General features: G+C 36.9%; 1 protein-coding gene across 1 annotated transcript; it reads left to right on the top strand.

Annotated features, from left to right (window-relative positions):
* Window positions 1-489: 489 nt before the first annotated feature.
* LOC110162660 (GTPase IMAP family member 8-like) lies at window positions 490-20,544 on the top strand. The gene is made up of 5 exons (XM_055155423.1): window positions 490-505; window positions 769-1,405; window positions 8,690-8,796; window positions 11,317-11,934; window positions 19,623-20,544. Exons 1-5 carry the CDS (start codon window positions 490-492, stop codon window positions 20,483-20,485), a joined length of 2,241 nt encoding a protein of 746 aa, XP_055011398.1. The 3' UTR covers window positions 20,486-20,544.
* Window positions 20,545-25,861: the final 5,317 nt, after the last annotated feature.

Genomic DNA, 25,861 nt, shown 5'->3' with positions numbered 1-25,861 from the left:
AGACAAAGCAAAGGCATCTCCATAGAAACAACCAGCTGACAGACCCTCAACCAAAAAGTTACATAGTGCACCTTTTACAAAATGTTTTCAATCTATATATTACTAAAATAAAGACTCAAATCTTCAGATCAGTAGTATTTTTAAATAAAGTCAGTGCAGGTGATGAGGCACTTGTGTAACAGGGATTTACTGGATGTAGTGTTTGTCTAGTTGCATAGTTCTGAATTGATTTGGTTATTTTTATCTTTGTTATCATCTTTGTTTAGTAACAGGACATTGCAAAGTGAGTCAGTGTTGGTGGAAGAACAAGGCAGGGTCCAGGAAATACAATCAAATAGAATTCTTTAGATTAAAAAAGGTTTATAAATGTGTGTGATGCTTGAGTAAAATTGCCCAAAAAAGTGATATTTAATTTTATCAGTTAGTAAATAATATTACTAACTGAAATGATTGTAACAGAGTTGGCTAACACATATAATCATCATGTGAATGACTGTTGAACAATGTATGTCCACAATCACATATAAATGTCAATCAAGTTAAAATATCAAATAAACTGGCATCAGAACATGGTAACTACACTGTGACCCTTTAGCTGCCCAACAATGCCTCAACTAAATACTAGGGATTTTACAGGAGCTACGTTTTAAATTGTTATTCAGATCTATTGAGAAATGACTTGAAATAATGTAAAACTGCTGCTGTATCACATTCTGTTGTCTCAATATTATCATGGATGTGAATTGTTTGCTTTTTTTATTCCGATAGACCGAAGACTCGTTCTGGTGGGAAAAACTGGAGTGGGGAAGAGCGCTGTTGGGAACACCATCCTTGGACGAAAGGCATTTGTGTCGAAGGTGTGTTCCTCCTCTGTCACAGCCGAATGCAACAAAGCTGAAGGTGAACGACAAATTGCTGTAATCGATACTCCAGGGCTTTACGACACAAGCCTTAGCCAAGAAGAAATTGTGGAACGAATCACAAAGTGCATTTCTATGTCTTTGCCTGGTCCACATGTATTTGTGATCTGTGTACAGCTTGGAAGGTTCACCAAAGAAGAGAAAAATACTGTTGAAATTATCCAGACAGTCTATGAGGCAACAAACTACACCATGGTTTTGTTCACACGCGGTGATGATCTAGAGGATGATAGTACTGAGTCTTTCATAAATTCAAATAAAGATTTATCAGAGCTCATCCAGACGTGCCACAACCGCTACCACGTCTTCAACAATAAAATCAAAGATGAGAAACAAGTAGATACATTTTTGGATAAAACTGAGAAGATGCTACAAGAGAATGGAGGAAGGAAGAAACACGAGGAAATGGAGAAAGAAATAAAAAAGACAATAGAAAATCAAATACGCCAGGAAGTTTTCGAGGAAATGAAAAAATCTAAAAAGTGGTGTAAAATACTATAAACTGATATTGAGGGATGAGAATTTAAAGGAGAAAATACATATAAAAAATGTGTAATGAGCTCCTTAAAAATGTATACAACCAAAAATATCTATCAAAAAACAAACTGTTACATTTAGGATTTAGTTGGTCCCAAAGATGTTGAAATTAAAGTGCTGTAAAATAAGATAATGCATGACTCTTGTCTTTAGATCCTCAACCCTCTTTATGCTTCATGCTCTTTACTAGATCACAGTGCTTTTTTGTAAGTGGATTAAAGTTTTGTTAAATCACTGTGGGCATATAAATAATAAAATCACTGATGAAAAATAACACAAGTAAAAGTACTGTTACTTGCAAAATACTACACTCTTAAAGCTCTCCAAATCTGTGTGAACTGTATAATGGCAATAGTCTATCTTCTCACAGGCATTTATTTTTTTTAGTCATGTTCTTATGTTACAGTAACTTTAGTTTTGATCATTTACCTGCTAAGATAATGATCATGCTGTAATGCTTTAACCATGGGACCTATACTCCCTGTAACACTGCTGTTCTTCTATGTACTTCTACCTGTGGAAAAGGTGGTCAGATTGTTAAGCTGTAACTTCTTCCCTTATTAATGCAAGAATAAAAAAACACAAAGACAGATGGACTCATGACTCTTATTTCCTTCTCATTAAATTGTACAAGAAGTTTTATTACAACAATTTTTCTACTCTGAAGTGCATTTTAAAAGGGTGTTTTCAGTTCCGTATGTGTCTTTTTTTTCTTTTTTTTTTTGTGATGGACAGAGGGACATGAGTTTGAGCTGCAGATGCTGAAGTCCATCAAGAGATCAATCAGGCAACAGGAGCATAATGACACATGTAAATACTGGACACTTGAATAAACAGCAGGACACAGGCTGTGGAATGTAAAATGTACAGTCAACGCTTCCATCTAGTGGACATGGGGAAGGTGGATTTTCAAGCAAACTCTCACCAACCACCAACTCCTGCACCTTCACAGAAAAGAAGAACATTTTGGGGACAGGCTTTTAACTTGAATGTTGACCATTGGTTTTGAAGATGCAGGGGTTGGTGAAAGTTTGCTTCAGAATCCACCTTCCCCTTGTCCACAGAGGGAATCCACTGCTTCACCTGACACTTATCTTTGACATGTCTTCCACACTTTAACCACTAGATGGCAGCCTTGACTATAAATTTTACCTCTTCCTCTTCATGGACTCCAGCCTCTGCAGCCCAAACTCATGTCCTTCTCTCCATCACAGAGTCATTTACTCAGTTTTTATGCACAAAGCTCTAAACAGAATTCAAACACTCCAGTCTGTTATCACATCATGGCTAAAATCAGACTTGAAAGAACTTATCTAAAATGTTTTCAGAGACAAACTATTTGTTGTCCAAATGTTTAAAGGATCTGACCTGCAACTTTGCCGGGTAGCATCACCTGTCTCCATGGCAGAGATAAGTTTCATAGTAAACTGTATTCATCAGTCTTATATAGTCAGGTGTATTTCCTCAAACACATAGACTTCAGTGTACTTGTGCTGCTAGAACAGTTAAAACATGTGGCTGCATTATACTGTGAAACATGAAGCAGTGAGTTTGTCTGGAAAATAGTTTCAGACGAATGAAACTTTGCTTTGCTGTCTGTCTGTCTCTCTCCTCTCACTTGTTCATGTTCATTCACAGATCTTTGTTGTGTGTGGTCCTTGATAGTTTTTTTGTTTGTTTGTTTTTTTGTTTGTTTGTTTGTTTTTAGTAAACTGCTGTACAAAGTGAGTTGCCTTGCTACATAACCCTAAATTTTATCAGAAGGAAACATTGTTTTAAAACAGTAAATCATAATCTAGGCACTTTATCAATTGTGAAAACACTCTATACCACTCTACTCAACTGAAAGTTGAAGGTGAAAATAGAAGTCAGCACAATAAAATGTAAGACACTCAATATTAACATTTTATTCATTTTTTCATTATATGTAAATTGAGGGACAGGCTTTGGGACAGGAGGATCTGTGTCCCTCCCCTCTACACAAATTACATTCTGCAAGTTTAACATTCTCTTAAAGGTGTGTTCATCATTTGGATAAGTGTTGAAAGAAGTGTCTGCTTTTTAACATCAGTAATAACTCTGTCACGCAAAATAACACATGACCAGAGTCTGGTGAAACTTGCTGAGATTATATTTTCTTTATGAAAACAACAAATGTGTTTAAAGTTTTGTGTGAGCTGTTTTCAACTGATAAATGTACAAAAGTGAAAAACAAACAAACAAACAAACAAACAAAAAACAAACAAACTCCAAGTTACTCACATAATTGGTGATATAGATATTATAATTTTTTGAAGAACTGAGTAACTGTCAAAAGTGCTGTCAGTTATTTTATAATATGTATTATATGTATAGTAAACTGTCATCCCAGCAGCAGCTACAAAGAGAGAGAAGAGATTATTGAGTCTATTGGAGTTTATTTTTTGTGCTTGTGGTTTCTTCCTTGACAATACAAAATGTGTGATCAGACTGTTTGTATGTCATCACTGCTCACATGAACAGTCGAGCAGATACAATGGGCTCTGACATTTTAAATTCAAGTTCATTTTACAATCATCCATGCGGACCCCAGGGGTAAAAACGTTGCCATATTTCTGATAGCGTTGTGTCTTTTTCTTGGTCCATTTAGGTGGTTGTCACCCAACTTGTTGCTATCACATGCACAAGAGCTCATTTCTTTACCATTCTTTATGTGGTGTGAATAAAAAAAATTCATTTGGGGTCCACGTGGACCCCAGCCGAACCAGGTGTCTAACATCTGGTTATTATTTGTTTTTGATATTTCTCTGACAGATACCAGAGTTGCATATTGTTTCATTTAAGTTAAGAAAGACTTACACTTGCATTGACAATAAATTCTACTACCAGTATTCTGTGTGATGAGAGCCTATAATCATGCAGTGGAGTGTAAATATTGCATTTGTGAAGGCCCCGTGTTGATTTTCTTGCCAATATGACAATCTATTGTGATCACACAGCTTTAGTTTTTTATGAGACACCCACATTTTCTTCAAACTTATTTTTTGTTATTGTGGGGTCCGTGTGGACCCCAGTACCAAAGAGGCTCATTTTACCAAAAGGATTATGTATACCCTATACCAAAAGGAACACCTATGATGTCTTTTCTTTGTTAGCATCAATGATGCAACAGAACATAAAAAACCTCAGTTTACACATGATTTTGTGACAAAAGTGACAAAAATGTGAAAAAATAGAAAAAAAACGTGAGGTTATTAATTTTTCATTGAATTAAAGCAAGTTATACCAAATGAATTTCATTGTTTCTTTATTTATAGTATCTGAGGTTGTCACACACAAAAACCTAATTTGGAGACAACTGTAACCTGCACACTTATGGGAAATATATAAAATAATGTTGGGGTCCATGTGGACCCCAGGTGTACAGATTAGTAGGTTTTGGCACATGTACTGATGAGGGTTAATCATTGGTGAGAGATGGTGTTGGAGGTGATTACTTGTTTCGATTATAACTTCCATCATCGCCAAAGGTAGAAGGTTTTTGACAATTTATTGTAACGAACCAAGCATAAGGTTTTGACTCAGACCATGACAGAGCTTGGATGAGCACCCAAGATCTGATTATTATTAGCTATAAGACTATTAAAATTACATATAAAAAGTAATTTAAGGTGCTTGAGCTCATATTGTGACTATACACTGTCATTTAAGAGAAGGCCTTTTGGATGCAAAAATAAATGAGAGGCTTTAAACACCAATTTGAATATCTGGTTGAAAAAGGTAACTGTATCCCACCACCTCTTCCTCTTCCCACTTGTAGCTCTGTACATGGATATATGTATTATTATTATGATCTATTATTATTTTTAGTCATTTAGTTTAATAGTATGTAGCTCCTATGGAAATATTATTATACTGATCCCTCCAAAATGTCCCTATAACCAACACTGTACTGATGAAACTGCTGCTCAAACCCCACACTCTCACACAGACACATACACACACAAACACACACAAACCAAACACGCACACAAATACGCACACACATATACACACGCATACACAAACTTAGTTCACACTTCACATATACTGTATAAAAAAAGAAAGTGTCCAAACTTTTGACCAATAATATAAGTTAATAATTACAGGTGATATGAACATTGTGATATTAAGATTTAGTTTTACATTCAGTTTTGCAATGTGTCACAGACTCTGTTTCTAAAAAATAATTTGCATATTTCTTGTACTTTGAACTGATTTATAAGTTTATTTATTTATTTTTTTATTTTATTCAAGGTCAAGCTGTCTAAGGCTTTTATCCAAAGTAAAAAAAAAAAAAAAAAGTATATATATATATATATATATATATATATATATATATATATATATATATATATATATATATATATAATGTGTTTCTCTCCTTCCACGGTGGTAGGTCTCTCTCACCCTCATTCAGCTCGGGTCCTGGGAGCTTGAGAGTTCTGTGCAGTATCTATTAATTCCGATGAAGCTAAAAATCAGCCATTTAAAAATAAAGGTGATTTAATGCTGCCAAAGCAAAATAATAATAATAATAATAATAATAATAATAATAATAATAATAATAATAATAATAATAATAATAATAATAACAATGATAATAATAATAATAATGATAAAATAAAATAATAATTATCTTTGACACCATAGCAATGATAACACCAAACAACTTTTTGAGATCAGTCTCTTTTTCAATTGTTTTAAGCAAAGTTTGTGAAACTAGGTTTAGTTTGATCATTTGGTTCAAATCTGTATCTGAACTGGGGCACAAGTGATCACATCATTTGGAACATTTCTCATCAGTTCATTCAGTTCTCAGGCTCTTTCTCTCTTTCTCCGAACACTGGACATTCTCTCATTTTAGTACTAGAGGCCTGTTCTCACATGCTAAAGGACTGTGGCCCAAACTGTCACTTTCAATATAGAAACTCAAACAGAAAGGCCAATCAGAATTTTTGAGCACCAAAAAGTGAACAGCAAAGGATTTCACACATGAGTCAAACAGGCAGAAGGAGCTCAGCAGTGAGTACAGACTACATAGACTACATACAGTTGTGTTTGTTTTTCAAGAGCCCATTACATATTACAGTACATATGAAGTGTTGATGTATTTGCTTCAACTTGCACTTTTGATTTATATTCATGCATTGTAATTAACTTTAAATGGTTAAGGTTAAATAAAGTAGACTGACTGAAAACTAATTCTGATTCAAACTTTAAAATAATAAGATAACTGAAGGTCATAAAGTCAGTCTTCANATTACTTCAAACAAAGCTGCCACAAGAAGTAATGATTTTCTGTACGCATTTTACAAGGCCTATATTAGATCTCGCTAGAATACTGCTCAGTGTAATATGTGGTGCACGAAGACTCTGATGAACTGTCTCGAAAGTTTGCAGCGGCGATGCATGCGCATTATTCTCCATCTGCTGTATCGTGCCCATATAACACCAGAGCACTATACAGCACTTGGATTGACCACACTGCAAACCAGATGCAATTTTGCACTGGCATGTCTTGCATTTAAACTGTATCACAGACTTTTGCCAGCAGCTCTAGGACAGTACCAGCCTACACAGAAAGTCCTGCCTTATGATGTACGGCGGGCCACCTATGTGTTTCCTGATAGGCCCCTGCCCTGTGCTGCCATCATGCAGAGGCCATGTCTCACTCTGGCCACTAGGATGCTCAATGTGTTGAATCCTCCTGACTGTGTTTCACACTCTGGAACAATGGGCGAATTCAAGGAGTTCCTGAGAGCACAGCTCAGTGATGAGCCCCTTGCAAACTTCCCTTTTGAATGAGAGGGGGATGGAGGGGTTTAGAACAATTTTCCAACGGTCATAAGACCATGGAATTTTTATTTTGTAGTTGAAACACTCTTGTTTTAATTGTAACTTTTGTATTCATTAAAGGAAGGGGGAAAAAAAGTGAGTTGCACTACTATAACTTAAATTAAAACAATATTTCTGTAAAGCAGTAAATCACAGAATACACACATTATCTGTAGTGAAACAACTCACACCAATGGAAATATGTTCAGTCCCTACTGTCAATGATTTGGAGTGACAACAAGGAAATAGAAAACAGCATAATAAAACTCAGTATTAGGTTGCAGTGTTTTACTTTAAATTCAAATTATTTTTAACAGTGTCTGCATAAAAATGATCAGAATACATGGCAAACAAGTAATAAATGACACTGGACCATAACATGTTCTTTCTTGTGCCTGAACAAGATAAATCACATTTTAACAATTAAAATAAAAGTGAAAATAAAAGAAGGTACTTCTTGGTCAGCTCAGATTAGAGCACACAGGAGGACCACTGCTTCTGAGTCCCCTCCACACATGTTACATTGTGTGACAGTTTATGTACTACACAGTATAGTCGTGCGTCTTTGCTTCACCATGGTGTCTTGCGTAAAAGCAGTGCTCAGTGTTGTTACACAAGAATGAAGTACAGACTCAGAAGCAAAACTTGATGAGAATCAAAAGATAAAGATATCAAGGCCATACATGATTTGATTCAGCAGTTTCTCAGTACGTTTGTATAGTGATTTATATGTGATATTTCTCAGTATCACATTATTACATCAGTTACGTTAAGTCAGTCTAAAAACCAAATGCATCAATATAAAGGAGAAAGCTACAGATTATTTACACCATAAAAGACAAGGTAGACAATGTTAAGTAACCTTTTAGTTTCATATTAATCAGTTTTGTACATATCAGTGTTAAGATAAACTCCATTTCTGTGGACTGTCACTGCCAGCTCAGTACAGCACAGAACTAGAATGTCAATGAATAATATATATAAGGATTCAAATCACACTTTTCTCACAAATACAGTTCCATGTGTTTTAAAATTCCTGTAATTTTGCTGAGATTTGCATCAAACATTAACATATCTTTGAACTGGCAAGTGGGTGTTTGCAACATTTTAGAGCCAGATTGAAACTTTGATGAAGTTAATAATTTATTTATTCATTTAGGCAGTAGGTTAGAGATGATGTATTACTTTGGTATGTTTCGATCAGAACTTCCATCTTCACCAAAGGTAGTCGGCTTCTGACTGTTCATCGTAATGAGCCAATCATAAGGAGAGTTTTGCAGCGTCCCCTCTTGTATGACTTATGTTTTAAGTATGTGGATCTAAAATACTGGTTTGTCAGAGAACACAGGAAACCCCCATTGGCAGATCATATAAAGGGTGAGCAGAGAGGAGCAGGAGACACACTTGAAGTACCATAAGACAACAACCGAAGCAGGTGGACTAAAGACTGGAGACGATTTCAACATGAGTGGAGACAACACAGGTCAGATTCTCATTTAAGTTTACAGTGTTAAAGATGCACTATGTAACTTTTTAAGGTTGGGTATCTGAACTTTACTGAAGTAGATTTTCGTCCAGTATCTTTACTTTTACTTAAGTAACGAAATGGAGTAGTTCTTCCACCACCAGCCATGGAAATTTGATTTTGTTGCCTCAAATGTTCCACAGTATTGTATTTAACATATGTAAGAGGTGTTCTTACTGTGAGCTGGATCACCACTTTGCCTGAAATGTTCCACAGTATGACTTTAAAAACAAGAAAAATAATCAGTCTCCATGGAAAGAAGCAGTTAACCCCAGCAGGCAAAGTTACAGGTCAGATCAGTGAAGAGGATGCCAAAAAAGAAAGTAGATACACAAATAAACATCGCCAACAATTCGTGTTGAAACTGAAGGTATTTCAAGGTATTTCTTTCAGCACTACAAACACCTTTAATGTGATAAGTGCAAGATGTACATGTTTAAAGGGCCTATATATTGTTTTCTGATTTATCTTATAATGTTGTTTCCTTGTCAAAAACAGACCTGGAGTTGAGTTTTTTACATAATTTCAGCCCTGTAATTTCCTGTCTCTACTGAACTAAAGGTAAAATGTTACAGTTAACATGAAAACTACCACTTCATGACATCACAAAGCAGAGGACAGGAACAGGAGCATTTTGAGCTTTGGAGATGTAGACAAACTAATAATGTTGTATTACTCAAACATGTGGGAAACAAAACATAACTCCAGGTCTGTTTTTGGCTATAAAATTGAATAAACACAATTTCAGCTTGTAATATGAACAAAGATTTATTTTTAAACAATGAAACTAAAAAGGAAGAAAATGCAATAATAATTTACCAACTATGACCAGACTGATGTTTGAGATACTGTTGTCCAAATGATTCAGTTCCTCATTCATCACAGACTGGATTCAGTGTTTTAAAGATGCACAGTGTCACTTTTGTGGTGGAGAGGGTTACCTGTTATTTGACCTACTGGCACCACCATTTTAATACCATACTGTGGAACATTCCAGATAAAACTATAACATTTTCCATGGTGACAGTTACATAGTGCACTATTCTCTATGGAGATGCTCTCACTTTGTCTGGAATGTTTCTCTGTATGACATTAAATTGTTCTGTCATCATGGAGACCAAACCAGACCAAGTTACAGGTCAAATCAGATCTGTTCACATTCAGAATGTCTGTTTTTTCTAAATATTGTTGAGCTGTAAAACCACCTGTAATTTAATAAATGTAAGATAGATCTGTTTAATGTCATACTGTGGAACTTTCCAGACAGAGCAATGACATATCCATGGAAACAACCAGGTGACAGAAACTATATATTACTAAAATAAAGACTCAAATCTTCAGATCATGATCAGTAGTATTTTTAAATAAAGTCAGTGCAGGTGAGGCACTTGTGTAACAGGGATTGCATAGTTCTGAATTGGTTTGGTTATTCTTAGTCATCTTTGTTTAGTGACAGGAAATTGCAAACATCATCATGACATACGGTAAGTTGTAACGCCCCCCAACGGCTTGACCGCCCAGCACAACAGATATGTTGGACCACCAGAGGACTATAGACAGCCAAGTTCAGTGTTAAAGATTTTATTACAATAATCTACGGCCGTTTTAAAAGGGGAATCAACAGGTTATAGGAGTGGGAGAAGTCTATTGAGACCATCAAAAAGGTTCACAAAGTTCGAGCTAGTCCAGAGGTCTGGGCCTTCAGTTGGCTAACGTGACTCTGTGGCAGGCAAATGACGGCTGGTACGGCTGGTGTAGCACCTTGTCCCCAGCGTGCCCCATGGCGTGGCCGATATGTCTTCCTGAACAAAGAACAACCAGGGGTGAGAGAGAGCGAGGGAAAAGGTCTACAGGGTTTTTATGCAATAGGCACCGCCCCCAAGCTGCCAATTATATGACCAATTGGCCCAAACCAAACAAAGAAAAACCCACACAAAGCAAAACCACACCCATTAAAATGGCAGAGGAACGATACCATTAGCCCTATTACAAAGTGATCGTGTTGGTGGAGGAACAAGGCAGGGTCCAGGAAATACAATCAAACAGAATTTTTTACATTAAAACGGTTTATAAATGTGTGTGATGCTTGAGTAAAATTGCCCAAAAAAGTGTTATTTTATTTTATCAGTTAGTTAATAATATTACTAACTGAAATGATTGTAACAGAGTTGGCTAACACATATAATCATCATGTGAATGACTGTTGAACAATGTATGTCCACAATCACATATAAATGTCAATCAAGTTAAAATATCAAATAACCTGGCATCAGAACATGGTAACTACACTGTGACCCTTTAGCTGCCCAACAATGCCTCAACTAAATACTAGAGAATTTACAGGAGCTACATTTTAAATTGTTATTCAGATCTATTGAGAAATGACTTGAAATAATGTAAAACTGCTGCTGTATCACATTCTGTTGTCTCAGTATTATCATGGATGTGAATAGTTTTTTTTTTTTTTTATTCCGACAGGCCGAAGAATCGTTCTGGTGGGAAAAACTGGAGTGGGGAAGAGCGCTGTTGGGAACACCATCCTTGGACGAAAGGCGTTTGTGTCGGAGCTGAGTCCCTCCTCTGTCACAGCCGAATGCCGTAAAGATGAAGAAACCATTGGTGGTCGACAAATTGCTGTAATCGATACTCCAGGGCTTTACGACACAAACATTAAGAAAGAAGAAATTGTGAACCGAATCACAAAGTGCATTTCTATGTCTTTGCCTGGTCCACATGTATTTGTGATCTGTGTACAGCTTGGAAGGTTCACCGAAGAAGAAAAAAATGCTGTTAAAATTATCCAGAAAGTCTTCGGAGTAGAGGCAGCAAAATACACCATAGTTTTGTTCACACGCGGTGATGAACTAGGCAATTATAGTATTGAGTCTTTCATAAAGGCAAATAAAGATTTATCAGAGTTCATCCAGACGTGCCACAACCGCTATCACGTCTTCAACAATAAAATCAAAGACGAGAAACAAGTAGATACATTTTTGGATAAAATTGAGAAGATGATACAAGAGAATGGAGGAAGGTGTTACACCAATGAGATGTTCAAGAGAGTAGAGGAGGCCATCAAGAAAGAGAAGGAACGACGTTTAAAAGAGTTACAAGAACAAGAGAAGAAACGCGAGGAAGAAATGCGCGAGGAAATGCACAAGAAAGAGAAAGAAATGCGCAAGAAAGAGAAAGAAATGCGCAAGCAAATAGAGAAAGAAATACGCGAACATAGGAAATACGCGAGAAAAATTAAAGAAACAAGTTTCAAAGAAACTGGACGAGGAACCTGGTTGCTGTGTAATACAATAAACTGATATTGAAGGATGAGAATCTAAAGGAGAACATACATATACAAAAATGTGTAATGAGCTCCTTTTACTTCCAAACTATCACAGAAACTACACGACAAAAATATCTATAAAAAAACAAACTACTACATTTAGGATTTAGTTGTTCCCAAAAATGTTGAAATTAAACTGCTATAAAAATAAAGCCAATGCATGACTCTTGTCTTTAGATCCTCAACCCTCTTTATGCTTCATGCTCTTTACTAGATCACAGTGCTTTTTTTGTAAGTGCTTTTTTTAAAATCACTGTGAGCATATACAACAACAAAAAAAAGTCAAAGATGGAAACATAACACAAGTAAAAGTACTGTTATTGCAAAATACTACACTCTTAATTAAAGCTCTCCAAATCTGTGTGAACTGTGTAATGGCATCAGCATATATTCTCACAGGCATTTCTTATTTTAGCCTTGTTCTTATGTTACAATAACCTTAGTTTTGATCATTTCCCTGCTAAGATAATGATTACACTGTAATGCTTTAACCATGGGACCTGTACTCCCTGTAACATTCCTGTTCTTCTATGTACTTCTATGGTCTCCTTATTTCTATCATGTGCAGTTCAAGGATGTGTGAGGGTTTGTGTGGGAGTGACCAACCTGCGGAAAAGGTGGTCGAATTGTTAAGATGTAACTTCTTCCCATATTAATGCAAGAATAAAATAAAACATAAACACAGATGGACTCATGACTCTTATTTCCTTCTCACCAAATTGTACAAGAAGTTTTAATACAACAGTTTTCTACTCTGAAGTGCATTTTAAAAGGGGTCTTTCAGTTCTGTGTGTGTGTGTGTGTGTGTGCACGTGTGTGTGAGTGTTATGTTATTTTTAACCCTGCGATGGGGAGAGCTACATGACTTTGAGCTCAAGAGGCTGGAGTCCATGAAGAGGCCAATCAGGCTACAGGAGCATAATGACACATAAATGACACGTAAATATTGGACACTCAAATAAAATGTAAAATGTACAATCAACGCTTCCATCTAGTGGACATGGGGAAGGTGATTTTCAAGCAAACTCTCACCAACTCCTGCACCTTCACCGGACAAAAGAACATTTTGGGGACTTGAACTTGAATGTTGATCATTGGTTGTGAAGATGCAGGGGTTGGTGAAAGTTTGCTTCAGAATCCACCTTCCCCTTGTCCACAGATGGAATCCACTGCTTCACCTGACACTTATCTTTGACATATCTTCCACTCTTTAACCACTAGATGACAGCCTTGACTATACATTTTACCTCTTCCTCTTCATGGACTCCAGCCTCTGCAGCCCCAAACTCATGTCCTTCTCTCCATCACAGAGTCATTTACTCAGTTTTTATGCACAGAGCACTAAACAGGATTCAGACACTCCAGTCTGTTATCACATCATGGATAAAATCTGACTTGAAAGAACTTATCTAAAATGTTTTCAGAGACAAACTATTTGTTGTCCAAACGTTTTAAAGGATCTGACCTGCAACTTTGCCGGGTAGCATCACCTGTCTCCATGGCAGAGATAAGTTTCATAGTAAACTGTATTCATCAGTCTCACCTCTCTTTAAAGGTGTGTTTCATCATTTGGTTAATTTAGCATAAGTGGTGAAATTAGTGTCTTTTTAAAAAAATATAATAAATAAATAAATAAACATTCATTAAATATATATATATATATTATATATATATATATATTATATATATATATATATATATATATATATATATATACATACACACAACACACACACACACACACACACACATATATATATATATATAATATATATATTATATTATACAATATTCCACCAGTGATTTTTATGTATTTATTTATTATTATTATTTATTTTATTGCAGTGTTCACATTGAATCCTAAATGTGAACGATTTTCATAGATATTTTTGTCATATAATTTTTGTGATAATTTGGGAGTATAAGAACAAACTTGTTCAATATTTGCATTTTCTCCTTTGGATTCTCATCCCTCAGTATCAGTCACATGGCCCATTTGCGACTCGTCCAGTCCTTCCTCCAGTTACCCCTCCAACTATTGCACCTACTAATGCCCAAAAAGGACCATGGAGTGAACAAACTAATGCCCTTGTTGTAGTACCAGCCACAATATTCCTTGCTGTCATCGTGCCATCCCACCCATCCTGATGCATTTCTGAACATTTTCTGAACATCGGAATCTATCTGAAGGGCAAATTGTCAAAAAGTCGCCCTAAAAACCAAACACAGCAGTAATAGAAACCTAAAAGGAGAAATTTATACAGATTTTATTCCATGGAATATCTTGAATAATATGGACTAAATATCCCCCAGCAGGATTTCCTTTATATCAGATCGTTTCTCGGAAGCAGAGTGTGACGTAACAAAACTGAAAGTGAAACTAGACTCTAGACCAGGGGTGTCAAACTCATTTTAGTCCGGGGGCCGTATCCAACCTGCTTTGATCCCAAAGGGGCCGTATCAGAAAACTCATGGCATATATAACCCCAAAATAGCAATAAGTTCAAATATTTGTGCAAAGAAACACAAATCTATTATAGAAATCTTTTTTTAATTGATGAACTCTTTCTTTTACAAAATATTATATTATGCACAACCTGAAACTTTAAGAAAAATGCAATTTCGACACACAATGTTTTAACATTAACTTGCATGCAAATAGGAATAAGTCAATTTTTCTTGGAAAAATTCGCTGTCCAACTTTCTCATTTTTGACATTTTGCTCAATGAGGGTGTGTCACAGTCAACAGTCAAAACGATCGTCCTTTAAGAGCGTTTGGAAAGATGCAAGTCTTCATTTGTGCTGCTCTGGTGGGAGGGGCCACGCACGGAGACACTGGAGATGCTGCTATGCTCAGCACCGCAGAAAATTACAGCCGAGGGCCACATTAAAGGTCTTGGAGGGCCGAATCCGGCCCCCGGGCTGTATGTTTGACACCCACACTGTTTAAAAGAGAAGAGCAGACAGGAGCAGGAGACATTGGACCAGACTGAAGCACATGGACAATGTCTACTAAAGACTTTTCCAACATGAGTTCAGGTCAGACTTTAAGATTATTTTGTCTGAAACTACAAATTTAACTTTGCAATAATTTGCAGTCTTAATGTATTACCTCATGATTAATACAAGATTAAATACATTTTCTTACAATGTATTTAATGGAATATAATTTGTACAGAGATTATCCTTCCTTTCCTAATCTCCTTTTATGTTTTCTATTGGAATGTCCCATGGTTTGATTATTGTTAAAAATGTAAACTTAAAGCCGAATTGGGTTAAAATGTCTGTAACTTAAAATCAAGGGGAGAGAGAATCCGTGTAGAGCCTCTGCAGCAACAAATGGGCATTTCTTCTGCGGAAATATAAAAGGGCGTTCCCACAATAGACAGTTTCTCCAACAGCTTCCTGTCGAAAGGGTCCTCCTCACTCCTCACTGGATTCAGCATCGTGGTGCCCTTCTTTGGTTGCTGATCGGTCCTCGTGTTCTCGCTCTGTCCCCTCGGTGCCTGGACACAGGAAATATCCCGGCAGCGCTCAGCGCAACACACTGTAGCATATAGCCAAAGGCCATCGAGCTGGAGCACCACGCACAAGTGTCAAACGCTTACAGGCATAGCGGAGTTTGTCACTCCGCCTCTGCGTTACTCCGGTGTTGTGGTGCTCCGATCCGGCCCGTGATCTGACTTATGGCGGTGGCTGCTCTTTAGCAGTGTGCTCTCAACTCCAGGCCCACTCTCTTGGTCAGGCTTATGTTCCCCTTTTTATTTCCCTCTCTACCCGCCCTGCTCCAGGTGCCTTAATTTCTACAGGTACTCATTGGCAGAGAGGTCACGTGGATGGGGGTATAGGGTGGTGCTAATGTAGGCTTCAAAATGAAATAAGACTCCACAGCAAAAACAGATAAAAACAGGCGGAGGACGTGCGGTGTCCGGTTCTCCATGTGTGATCATGTCAAGATGTGATTTGTTTACTCTGGTGTTTACGTATTTGCGCCTCAGGCCACATCAGGCATATGCACGCCAAGATGTTTTATCAGTTGTATCTGACGTACCGTTTCATTTGCAGATTCGACAAGAACATAGGTTTGGTAATTTGGACTATAGCGACACAGGGTGACTCACTCACACAGCAGACAGCACAGGACACAGCACAAACAATTTTAATAAGAGTGGTAAATTGTCCAAAGTGGGTGTCACAAGATAAAATGCTCTGCCAGGTGTCACATTAAGACATGGAAGCAAAGTTTGCGATGTAGCCTTTTAAAACACCATCATGTACCCCTGTGCAGACTTTAGTTCAGTGCTGTAATGCACGCACGATTCACATGGTACAGGACAGACTTGCACTTTTAAAAACAGTGCTAACTTCGTGTTAAATGTAGCTTTCACAAGTTAACATGCCTCCAATGTGATTGTAACACACATGACAGATATAGGTGCTGAAAAAGATTTAAGATGTGTTGGTGTAGTTTGGAGGTATGAACATTGGACTTATTATTTTTCTTCACTGCTAATGTGAGTTCGAGACCCACGCACCCTCTTCCTCATATTGTTTATAGCCTGTTTATCATAGTCATTAAAGGACACCAAACAACTCATAGTCTTATTATACAACTGCACCATTCATTCATTTATTTTATTTTGAAGCCATGTATTAATCACAGTTGTTTGAACAACTGTTTTTCATAAATTCCAAAGCATTAAGGAGGTCACATCACATGTCACATTCCTCCAGAATGTAAGGGCTGTGTGGGTTCCCTGTGGCTGAAATCCAAGTTAATACAATATTTTATCTTTCAAAGCCAATATTTATTGGGTTTTTTGATAACAAAAACATTTAACCATCTCTAAAGATCTGTAAGTGTCATATCATAATGAAAATTAAATGCTGCATGGAAGTGACGCTTAACCTCAAACACTTAACAGAGATTTACCTTAAATTGTTAAAACTTATTCAAAGTGCTCTTAAGTGCAGCTGCTGCCATAATTTGCATGATGAACGTGTACATGTCAAATCTGCCTTTGCACACTTGCTTCACCCAGCACAGACTACTCTGCATCCACACTTGATAAGTTCACAGCATGCGTCCTTTGCTGGTGGTGAGCATGGACCATGACTGTAACCACTGACTGACATCACACTTCCATCACCAGTCTGCAGGACTGAGGAGATCTGGTGTCTTAAAAAATTTAAATTCTTAATGGTGCATTTTAACTTTTTTGGTGGGGGGTCCACAACCTGCATCTTTCATGAAGATATTATATCTTTGGCTGGAATGTTCCACTGTATGGCATTAAATATATCAGTCTGTGTTTATTGTTCAAATACATAAAATGCAGATATTCTTACATTTAGCAGGGTCTCGTGCTTGTCACCAGGGACATGGATAAGGTTAATGTCATACTGTGAAAGCAAAGCAATAACATCTCCATGGAGACAAGCAGGTATCTTACCTTCCACTGGAAATGTTACACTGTGCACCTTTGAAGATGTTAATGTCTTTTACATAGCCCATATATCTCACATTATGTGAAGAGAAAAAAAAACAAAACATGATTTCAGCAGTTTAAGCAAAATTAAGCAATATTGATTTAATTAGACTTTAATTTTATCATTTGAAGCTAAAACATAGTAAATGTGTTGTCTTTATAATGGGTTTATATCTTTATTTTTTATATCTTTATTATATATTATAGTCTGAACATCTACAGCTCATTCCAGACTGAGAGATCGAAATGAAAATACGACACCATCACAAAACCTGGTCGAATCTCACTTTAATTTGGTCATAATCCCAAATCACCATGTCCACAGTTTCAAAGGTGTTCTTAGTCTGGTGTGGGATCACTGCAGAGCCGTCCACCTCTGCTGTTGTCATTATTGTTATTATGATACTGTGATGTGTTTTAGGGGGGATAAATTAATTTGGTGATGGTTGTTGTTTATTCGTGGCAAATGCCAAATTTAAATCTGTCACTGTGACCCTTTAGAAGACAAAGCAAGAGCAGATGCTGCTAATCTAACATTCATTTATTATAGTAAGGATAATAAAATGCAAGGTCATTTACATATAGGCAATTTGAACATTAATGCATAGAGATTTTTGGGGCATAAGTTTCTTGGTAGTATTAAAGATGTACTATGTAACTTTTCTGCTGGGAGCGATAAGTATCAGATCAGTATGGCATTAAACTTGTCTATCTCCTTGGAGACAAGCCAGTGGCACAACCAGGCCGTGTTTACAGGTCAGATCTATGGAGAGGTGACCCCACTCACAATAAGAAATCATGTTTATTTCAAGGTATTTTTGAGTAATAAAATAAAATAAAATGTAGGTTATATAAATAAGTTTAATGATATACTGCTGAATATTCCAGCTAAAGCAATGAAATCTCCATGGTAACAAGCAGGCATAATGTCCACAACAAGACTGCATTAACCTGTTACCACCCACCTCATTTTGGTGTGTGCACAATAGCACTACATACCCAAATGCCATAGCTTATTAAAAGAAAACCTTAGAACCCACATGCTTGTGTGAGGCACCATTTTAAAGCTTAGGCCTTCTAGTTTCTGTAGATATGTACATGAAGACTGTGAGTGCTGCCTAACCTACAGTACAGTCAATTAAATTAATATTGTGGATGAAACAGGTATGTTTTTGATGAGGAAGCAGCATTATACCATAGACCAGAAAATAGTCTAATATGAGCCCTTTAAACATTTCTGTCAATTATAATGTAAAACTAAAATATCGGAATATAGATGACCTTGTACAGACTGCTTTGTTGAATTGGTCAATCATTGTTTGTTCTGTAAATATAACAGGAGGACTATGCAATGTATGATGGGACATTTCATCCAAAACAGTGCTACAGTCAGAGAGGAAGGAGGACACTTGAATAGTTTTATGGAGCTTTAATGTTTTTTCTGTCTGTCTGGTTTATAAAAACATTTAAATGATATTACTGACTGAAATGATTGTAAAAGAGTAGTGAGGTCTAACACATATAATCAGCATGTGAATGGCTGTTAAACAATGTATGTCCACAATCACATATAAATATTTCAGTCAAGTTAATAAAATAAACTGGCATCAGAACATTTACACAACAATTAAAGAAACCAAACTGATTTATAAGCCCACCTCTATCACAGATGCAGACTTAGATAAAGGGACTGAACTGAAGCTACATCATTTAGGCTAAAAAAATAACAGCTTTACCATGGTAACTACACTGTGACCCTTTAGTTACCCAACAAAAACTGAACTAAATACAAGTGAATTTACAGGAGTTCTTTTCTTTTTTTTTCAATTGCTATTCAGATCTATTGAGAAATTACTTAATGAAATAATAAAATGTAAAACTGCTGCTGTATCACATTCTGTTGATACTCAGTATTCTCACGGGTGTGAATTGTTTTTTATTTTTATTGTGACAGGCCGAAGACTCGTTCTGGTGGGGAAAACTGGAGTGGGGAAGAGCGCTGTTGGGAACACCATCCTTGGACGAAAGGCGTTTGTGTCGGAGCTGTGTCCCTCCTCTGTCACAGCCGAATGCCATAAAGATGAAGAAACCATTGCTGGTCGACAAATTGCTGTAATCGATACTCCAGGGCTTTTCGACACAAACTTTACCCAAGAAGAAATTGTGGAGCGAATCATAATGTGCATTTCCCTGTGTGCGCCTGGTCCACATGCATTTGTGATCTGTGTACAGCTTGGAAGGTTCACCGAAGAAGAGAAAAATACTGTTGAAATTATCCAGAAAGTCTTCGGAGAAGAGGCAGCAAACTACACCATGGTTTTGTTCACACGCGGTGATGATCTAGAGGATGGTAGTATTGAGTCTTTCATAAAGGCAAATAAAGATTTATCAGAGTTCATCCAGACATGCCACAACCGCTATCACGTCTTCAACAATAAAATCAAAGACGAGAAACAAGTAGATACATTTTTGGATAAAATTGAGAAGATGATAGAAAATAATGGAGGAAGGTATTACACCAATGAGATGTTCAAGCTAGCAGAGGAGGCCATCAAGAAAGAGGAGGAACGACGTTTAAAAGAGTTAGAAGACCAAGAGAAGAAGAAATACGAGGAAATAAGTGAGGAAATACGCGCTGAGATTCGGAAGGAAGCGGAGATGTCAAATGACTTCACGAAAGGGAATGTTATGGCTGGTGCTGGAACAGGGGCAGCAGTTGGTTCAGTCTTAGGGCCGATTGGGGCGATAATAGGTGGATTAATTGGAGGAGCTGTGGGAGGAGTCGTAAAAAAAGCAGTGTGTAATACAATAAACTGATACTGAGGGATGAGAATCCAAAGGAGAAAATACAAAATACAAAAATGTTACTCCCAAATTATCACAGAAACTAAACAAAAATATCTAAATCTATGTCTATATGGAAAAAAAAAACAAAAAAAAAAAACTTTAGGATTTAGTTGTTCCCAAAAATGTTGAAATTAAACAAATATAAAAATAAAGCCAATGCATGACTCTTGTCTTTAGATCCTCAACCCTCTTTATGCTTCATGCTCTTTACTAGATCACAGTGCTTTTTTTGTAATTGGATTGAAGTTTTGTTAAATCACTGTGAGCATATACAACAAAAAAGTCACTGATGAAAAATAACACAAGTAAAAGTACTGCTACTTGCAAAATACTACACTCTTAAAGCTCTCCAAATCTGTGTGAACTGTGTAATGGCAACAGCATATATTCTGACAGGCATTTCTTATTTTAGCCATGTTCTTATGTTACAGTAACTTTAGTTTTGATCATTTACCTGCTAAGATAATGATCATGCTGTAATGCTTTAACCATGGGACCTGTACTCCCTGTAACACTGCTGTTCTTCTATGTACTTCTACCTGTGGAAAAGGTGGTCACACTGTTAAACTGTAACTTCTTCCCTTATTAATGCAAGAATAAAAAAAACACAAAGACAGATGGACTCATGACTCTTATTTCCTTCTCACCAAATTGTACAAGAAGTTTTATTACAACAGTTTTCTACTCTGAAGTGCATTTTAAAAGGGGGTTTTCAGTTCTGTGTGTGTGTGTGTGTTTTTTTTTTTGTTTTTGTGATGGACAGAGGGACATGAGTTTGAGCTGCAGATGCTGGAGTCCATGAAGAGACCAATCAGGCAACAGGAGCATAATGACACATGTAAATACTGGACACTTGAATAAACAGCAGGACACAGGCTGTGGAATGTAAAATGTACAGTCAACGCTTCCATCTAGTGGACATGGGGAAGGTGGATTTTCAAGCAAATGCTCACAAAACGCTCACAAAGTCTGTTATCACATCATGGCTAAAATCTGACTTGAAAGAAGTTATCTAAAATGTCTTCAGAGGTGAACTATTTGTTGGCCAGACGTTTAAAGGATCTGACCTGCAACTGTGCCGGGTAGCATCACCTGTCTCCACGGGGGAGATAAGTTTCATAGTAAACTATATTCATCAATCTCATATAGTCAGGTATATTTCCTCAAACACATAGGGCCGCATCTTGCCCCCAGTGCTGACCGCTCACATTCTCGTCTCTGGGGTGTCCAGTGCATTTGGTCCCACAGAGGTGGAAGTGTCATGGATTATGGAATACGTTTATTGTCTAAATGTTTCTGAGGTTACGCACAGATATGATCCGTGCGTCTGCTCCGCTGTCACAGCCCCGAGCTGTCAGTGAATGCATGCACAGAGTCCGGCCGCGAGAATGTGAGGAAATCGACATCGCAGCATTAGAACACAGAGTAAGAAAACACTTTAGGACATCGCTGTAAACGGCCTCATGTGAATGAGCAGCTTTTGTACAGATCCAGATCAAACCACACTACAGAGCAGAGCTGAGCCGATACAGGGAGCGGGCTGCGGGAGGGCATCAGGACGACTCCTCGCACAGCACATAAACATGTTATGAATGTTAAGCATTTATCCTAATATATTTCCAAATAAAAGAAGCCTTGAGCATGTTACATGTTGTTTTTCAGTGAACTCGTTTGGTATTTATTTTTACGATTCTGGCAATTCACTAAACGCTCCACACCTGCCCCCCGTCTGCTACACTTCAGGCACCGACACACCTCCAGCTAAGAACTCCACGCCCTGCACTTGCGCCAGCGCTGAGACTGGGGGCAAGATAGGGCCCATAGACTTCAGTGTACTTGTGTTGCTAGAACAGCTAAAACATGTGGCTGCATTATACTGTGAAACATGAAGCAGTGATTTTGTCTGGAAAATAGTTTCAGATGAATGAAACTTTGCTGTAATATGTCTCTCTCTCCTCTCACTTGTTCATGTACATTCACAGATCTTTGTTGTGTGAGCCTTGATAGTTTTTTTTTTTAGTAAACTGCTGTACAAATTGAGTTGCCTTGCCACAGAACCTGAAATTTTATCAGAAGGAAATATAATTTTAAAGAGAGTAAATCATAATCTAGGCACTTTATCAGTTGTGAAAACATTCTATACCACTCTACTCATTTGAAAGTTGAAAGTGAAAATAGAAATAAGCGCAATAAAATGTAAGACACTCAATATTAACATTTTATTCTTTTTTTTTTTTTTGCATTATATGCAGATTGAGGGACAGGCTCTGGGACAGGAGGAACTGTGTCCCTCCCCTCCACACAAATTACATTCTGCAAGTTTAACATTCTCTTAAAGGTGTGGTCATTTGGTTAATTTAGCATAAGTGGTAAAAGCAGTGTCTGTTTTGTTAACATAATTAAAAGCTAAATAAAAAAAATATATAAATAAATAAAACAAAATTTCCATCAGTGATGTATTTATTTTTGCACTGAATCACTTAAACCAGGGGTGTCAAACTCATTTTGGTCCAGGGGCCGTATCCAACTACTTTAATCCCAAAAGGGCCAGATCAGAAAACTCATGGCATATAAATCCCAAAAATAGCAATAAGTTCAAATATTTGTGCAGAGAAACACAAATCTATTACAGAAATCTTTTTTAATTGATGAACTCTTTCTTTTACAAAATATTATATTATTATGAACAACTTGAATCTTTAAGAACAATGCAATTTCAACACAATGTTTTAACATGAACTTATATGCAAATAGGAATAAATCAATTTTTTCTTGGAAAATCCTGCACTCGGCTCCACTTTTCTCATTTTGGACATTTTTCTGATGAGGGTGTCACAGTCAACAGTCAAAACGATCGTCCTTTAAGAGTGTTTGGAAAGAGAAAAGTTTTCATTTGTGCTGCTCTGGTGGGAGGGGCCACGTACAGAGATGCTGGAGACGCTGCTGTGATGAACACCGCAGAAAATTAATACTATTTTAATAGAAAATATAATTAAAATATTTTAGTAGAAAATCAGCCAAGGGCTAGATTAAAGGTCTTGGAGGGCCGGATCTGGCCCCGGGCCTTATGTTTGACACCTGTGACTTAAACGATTTTGATAGATATTTTTGTCATAGGTTTGTGATCATTTCTCCTTGTTTGGATTCTCATCCCTCAGTATCAGTCACATGGCTCATTTGTGACTCCTCCAGTCCTCCCTCCAACTATCACACCTACTAATGCCCAAAACGGACCATGGAGTGAACCAACTAATGCCCCTGTTGCAGAACCAGCCACAGTATTCCTTGCTGTCATGGTGCCATCCCACCCATCCTTATGCATTTCTCAACATTTCTGTAAATGTATCAGAATTGATCTGAAGGGTTAATTGTGAAAAAGTCACCCTAAAAACCAAGCACAGCAGTAATAGAAACATAAAAGGAGAAAATTTGGACATATTTTATTTCATGGAATATTTTGTAGAATATATTATATGGATTTAAATATCCTCCAGCAGGATTTCCTTTATATCAGAGCGTTTCTCGGAAGCAGAATGTGACATAACAAAACTGAAAGTGAAACTAGATCCTAGACTCTTAAAAAGAGAAGAGCAGACAGGAGCAGGAGACACTGGACCAGACTGAAGCACATGAACAATGTCTACTGAAGATCTTTCCAACATGAGTTCAGTTCAGACTTTAAGATTATTTTGTCTGAAACTACAAATTTAACTTTGCAATCATTTTGCAATCTGAATGTATTACCTTATGATTAATACAAGACTAAATACATTTTCTACAATGTATTTAATGGAATATAATCTGTACACATTATCCTTTCTTTCCTAACATCCTTTTATGTTTTCTATTGCAATGTACCATGGTTGGATTGTTGTTAAAAAAAGGAAATTAAAATCCAAATTGGGTTCAATCAAGTGAGGGAGAAACTCCGCCTCTGCGGTACTCCGCCTCTGAGGTACGCCTCTGCCTGCTGCTGCGGTGCTCTGCGGTGCGCTGACGTCGTGGTGCACCTATTTATGGCAGTGACTCCTCTTTAGCAGAGTGCGCTCAACTCCAGGTCCACTCTCTTGGTCAGGATCCTGTTTTCCCTTTTATTTCCCTCTCTAGCCGCCCTGCTCCAGGTGCCTTAGTTTCTACAGATACTCATTGGCAGAGAAGTTGGATGGGGGTATAGGGCGGTGCTAATGTAGGCTTAAAAATGAAATGACTTCACAGCAAAAACAAATAAAAACGGCAAATAAAAGCATGCAAAATCTACTCACAAATATAATAAAACAAGCCTTCTATGGCACTGAGACATATCACACTATTATTGATTTTGTTTGTTTTTTAAGGTGACATTTTAACACTTAGCAATTCAGAGTAATTTAGATTTAGAGGAATGTTCATGCATATAATGTAAATATTCATATATATATATATATATAAATGCATATAGTCCATGACAAATAATCAAATATATAAATCATCAGAGCTCAGCTACTGACTGAATATTCATAGTTTTAAATGTTATCAAGTCAAAGGTTTGAATTGATTCCAGTGAAGGAGTTTAAAAACACAGTGGAGCACTACCTGTATCACCATAAGATGGATCAGAGTGTTTTGTGTTTAGAGTTCTAAATGGCTGAATATGCAAAATATGTGTGGATCAAACAGGTATGTTTTTGATGAGGAAGCAACATTATACCATAGACCAGAAAATAGTCTAATATGAGCCCTTTAAACATTTCTGTCAATTATAATGTAAAACTAAAATATCTGAATATAGATGACCTTGTACAGACTTGCTTTGTTGAATCAGTCAATCATTGTTTGTTCTGTAAATATAACAGAAGGACTATGTGCAGTGAGAGAGTGAAGGAGGACACTTGAATAGGGGGACAGTAGTTTTATGGAGGTTTATTTTTTTTCTTCTATCTTTCTGTCTGGTTTATAATACCATTTAAATAATATTACTAACTGAAATGATTGTAACAGAGTAGTGATAGACAGCACATATCATCAGCATGTGAATGACTGTTAAACAATATATGTCCACAATCACATATAAATATCTCAATCAAATTAATAAAATAAACTGGCATCAGAACATTTACACAACAATTAAAGAAACCAACTCAAACTGCTTTACAAGTACACCTCTATCATAGACACAAACTTAGATAAAGGGAATGAACTGAAACTACAGCATTTACGCTAAAAGTAACAGTGTTCCCATGGTAACTACACTGTGACCATTTAGCTGCCCAATAATGCCTGAACTAAATACTAGGGATTTTACAGGAGCTACGTTTTAAATTGTTATTCAGATCTATTGAGAAATGACTTGAAATCATGTAAAACTGC

This window comes from Boleophthalmus pectinirostris, unplaced genomic scaffold (assembly GCF_026225935.1).
Source record: "Boleophthalmus pectinirostris isolate CB_2022bp ecotype Guang Dong unplaced genomic scaffold, ASM2622593v1 HiC_scaffold_10, whole genome shotgun sequence".
In the NCBI taxonomy this organism is placed as follows: domain Eukaryota; kingdom Metazoa; phylum Chordata; class Actinopteri; order Gobiiformes; family Gobiidae; genus Boleophthalmus; species Boleophthalmus pectinirostris.
The sequence above is the reverse complement of the archived record's forward strand: the minus strand, read 5'-3'. Positions and strand labels throughout refer to the sequence as shown.

What these genes read in the sequence shown, in the direction of transcription:
- LOC110162660 (XM_055155423.1), top strand. An exon ending in ATGAAAAAATCTAAAAAGTG is followed by an intron (nt 1,406 to 8,689) that starts GTGTAAAATACT and finishes GATCATATAAAG; the next exon opens with GGTGAGCAGAGAGGAGCAGG. An exon ending in CAAGAAAGAGAAGGAACGAC is followed by an intron (nt 11,935 to 19,622) that starts GTTTAAAAGAGT and finishes TTATTGTGACAG; the next exon opens with GCCGAAGACTCGTTCTGGTG.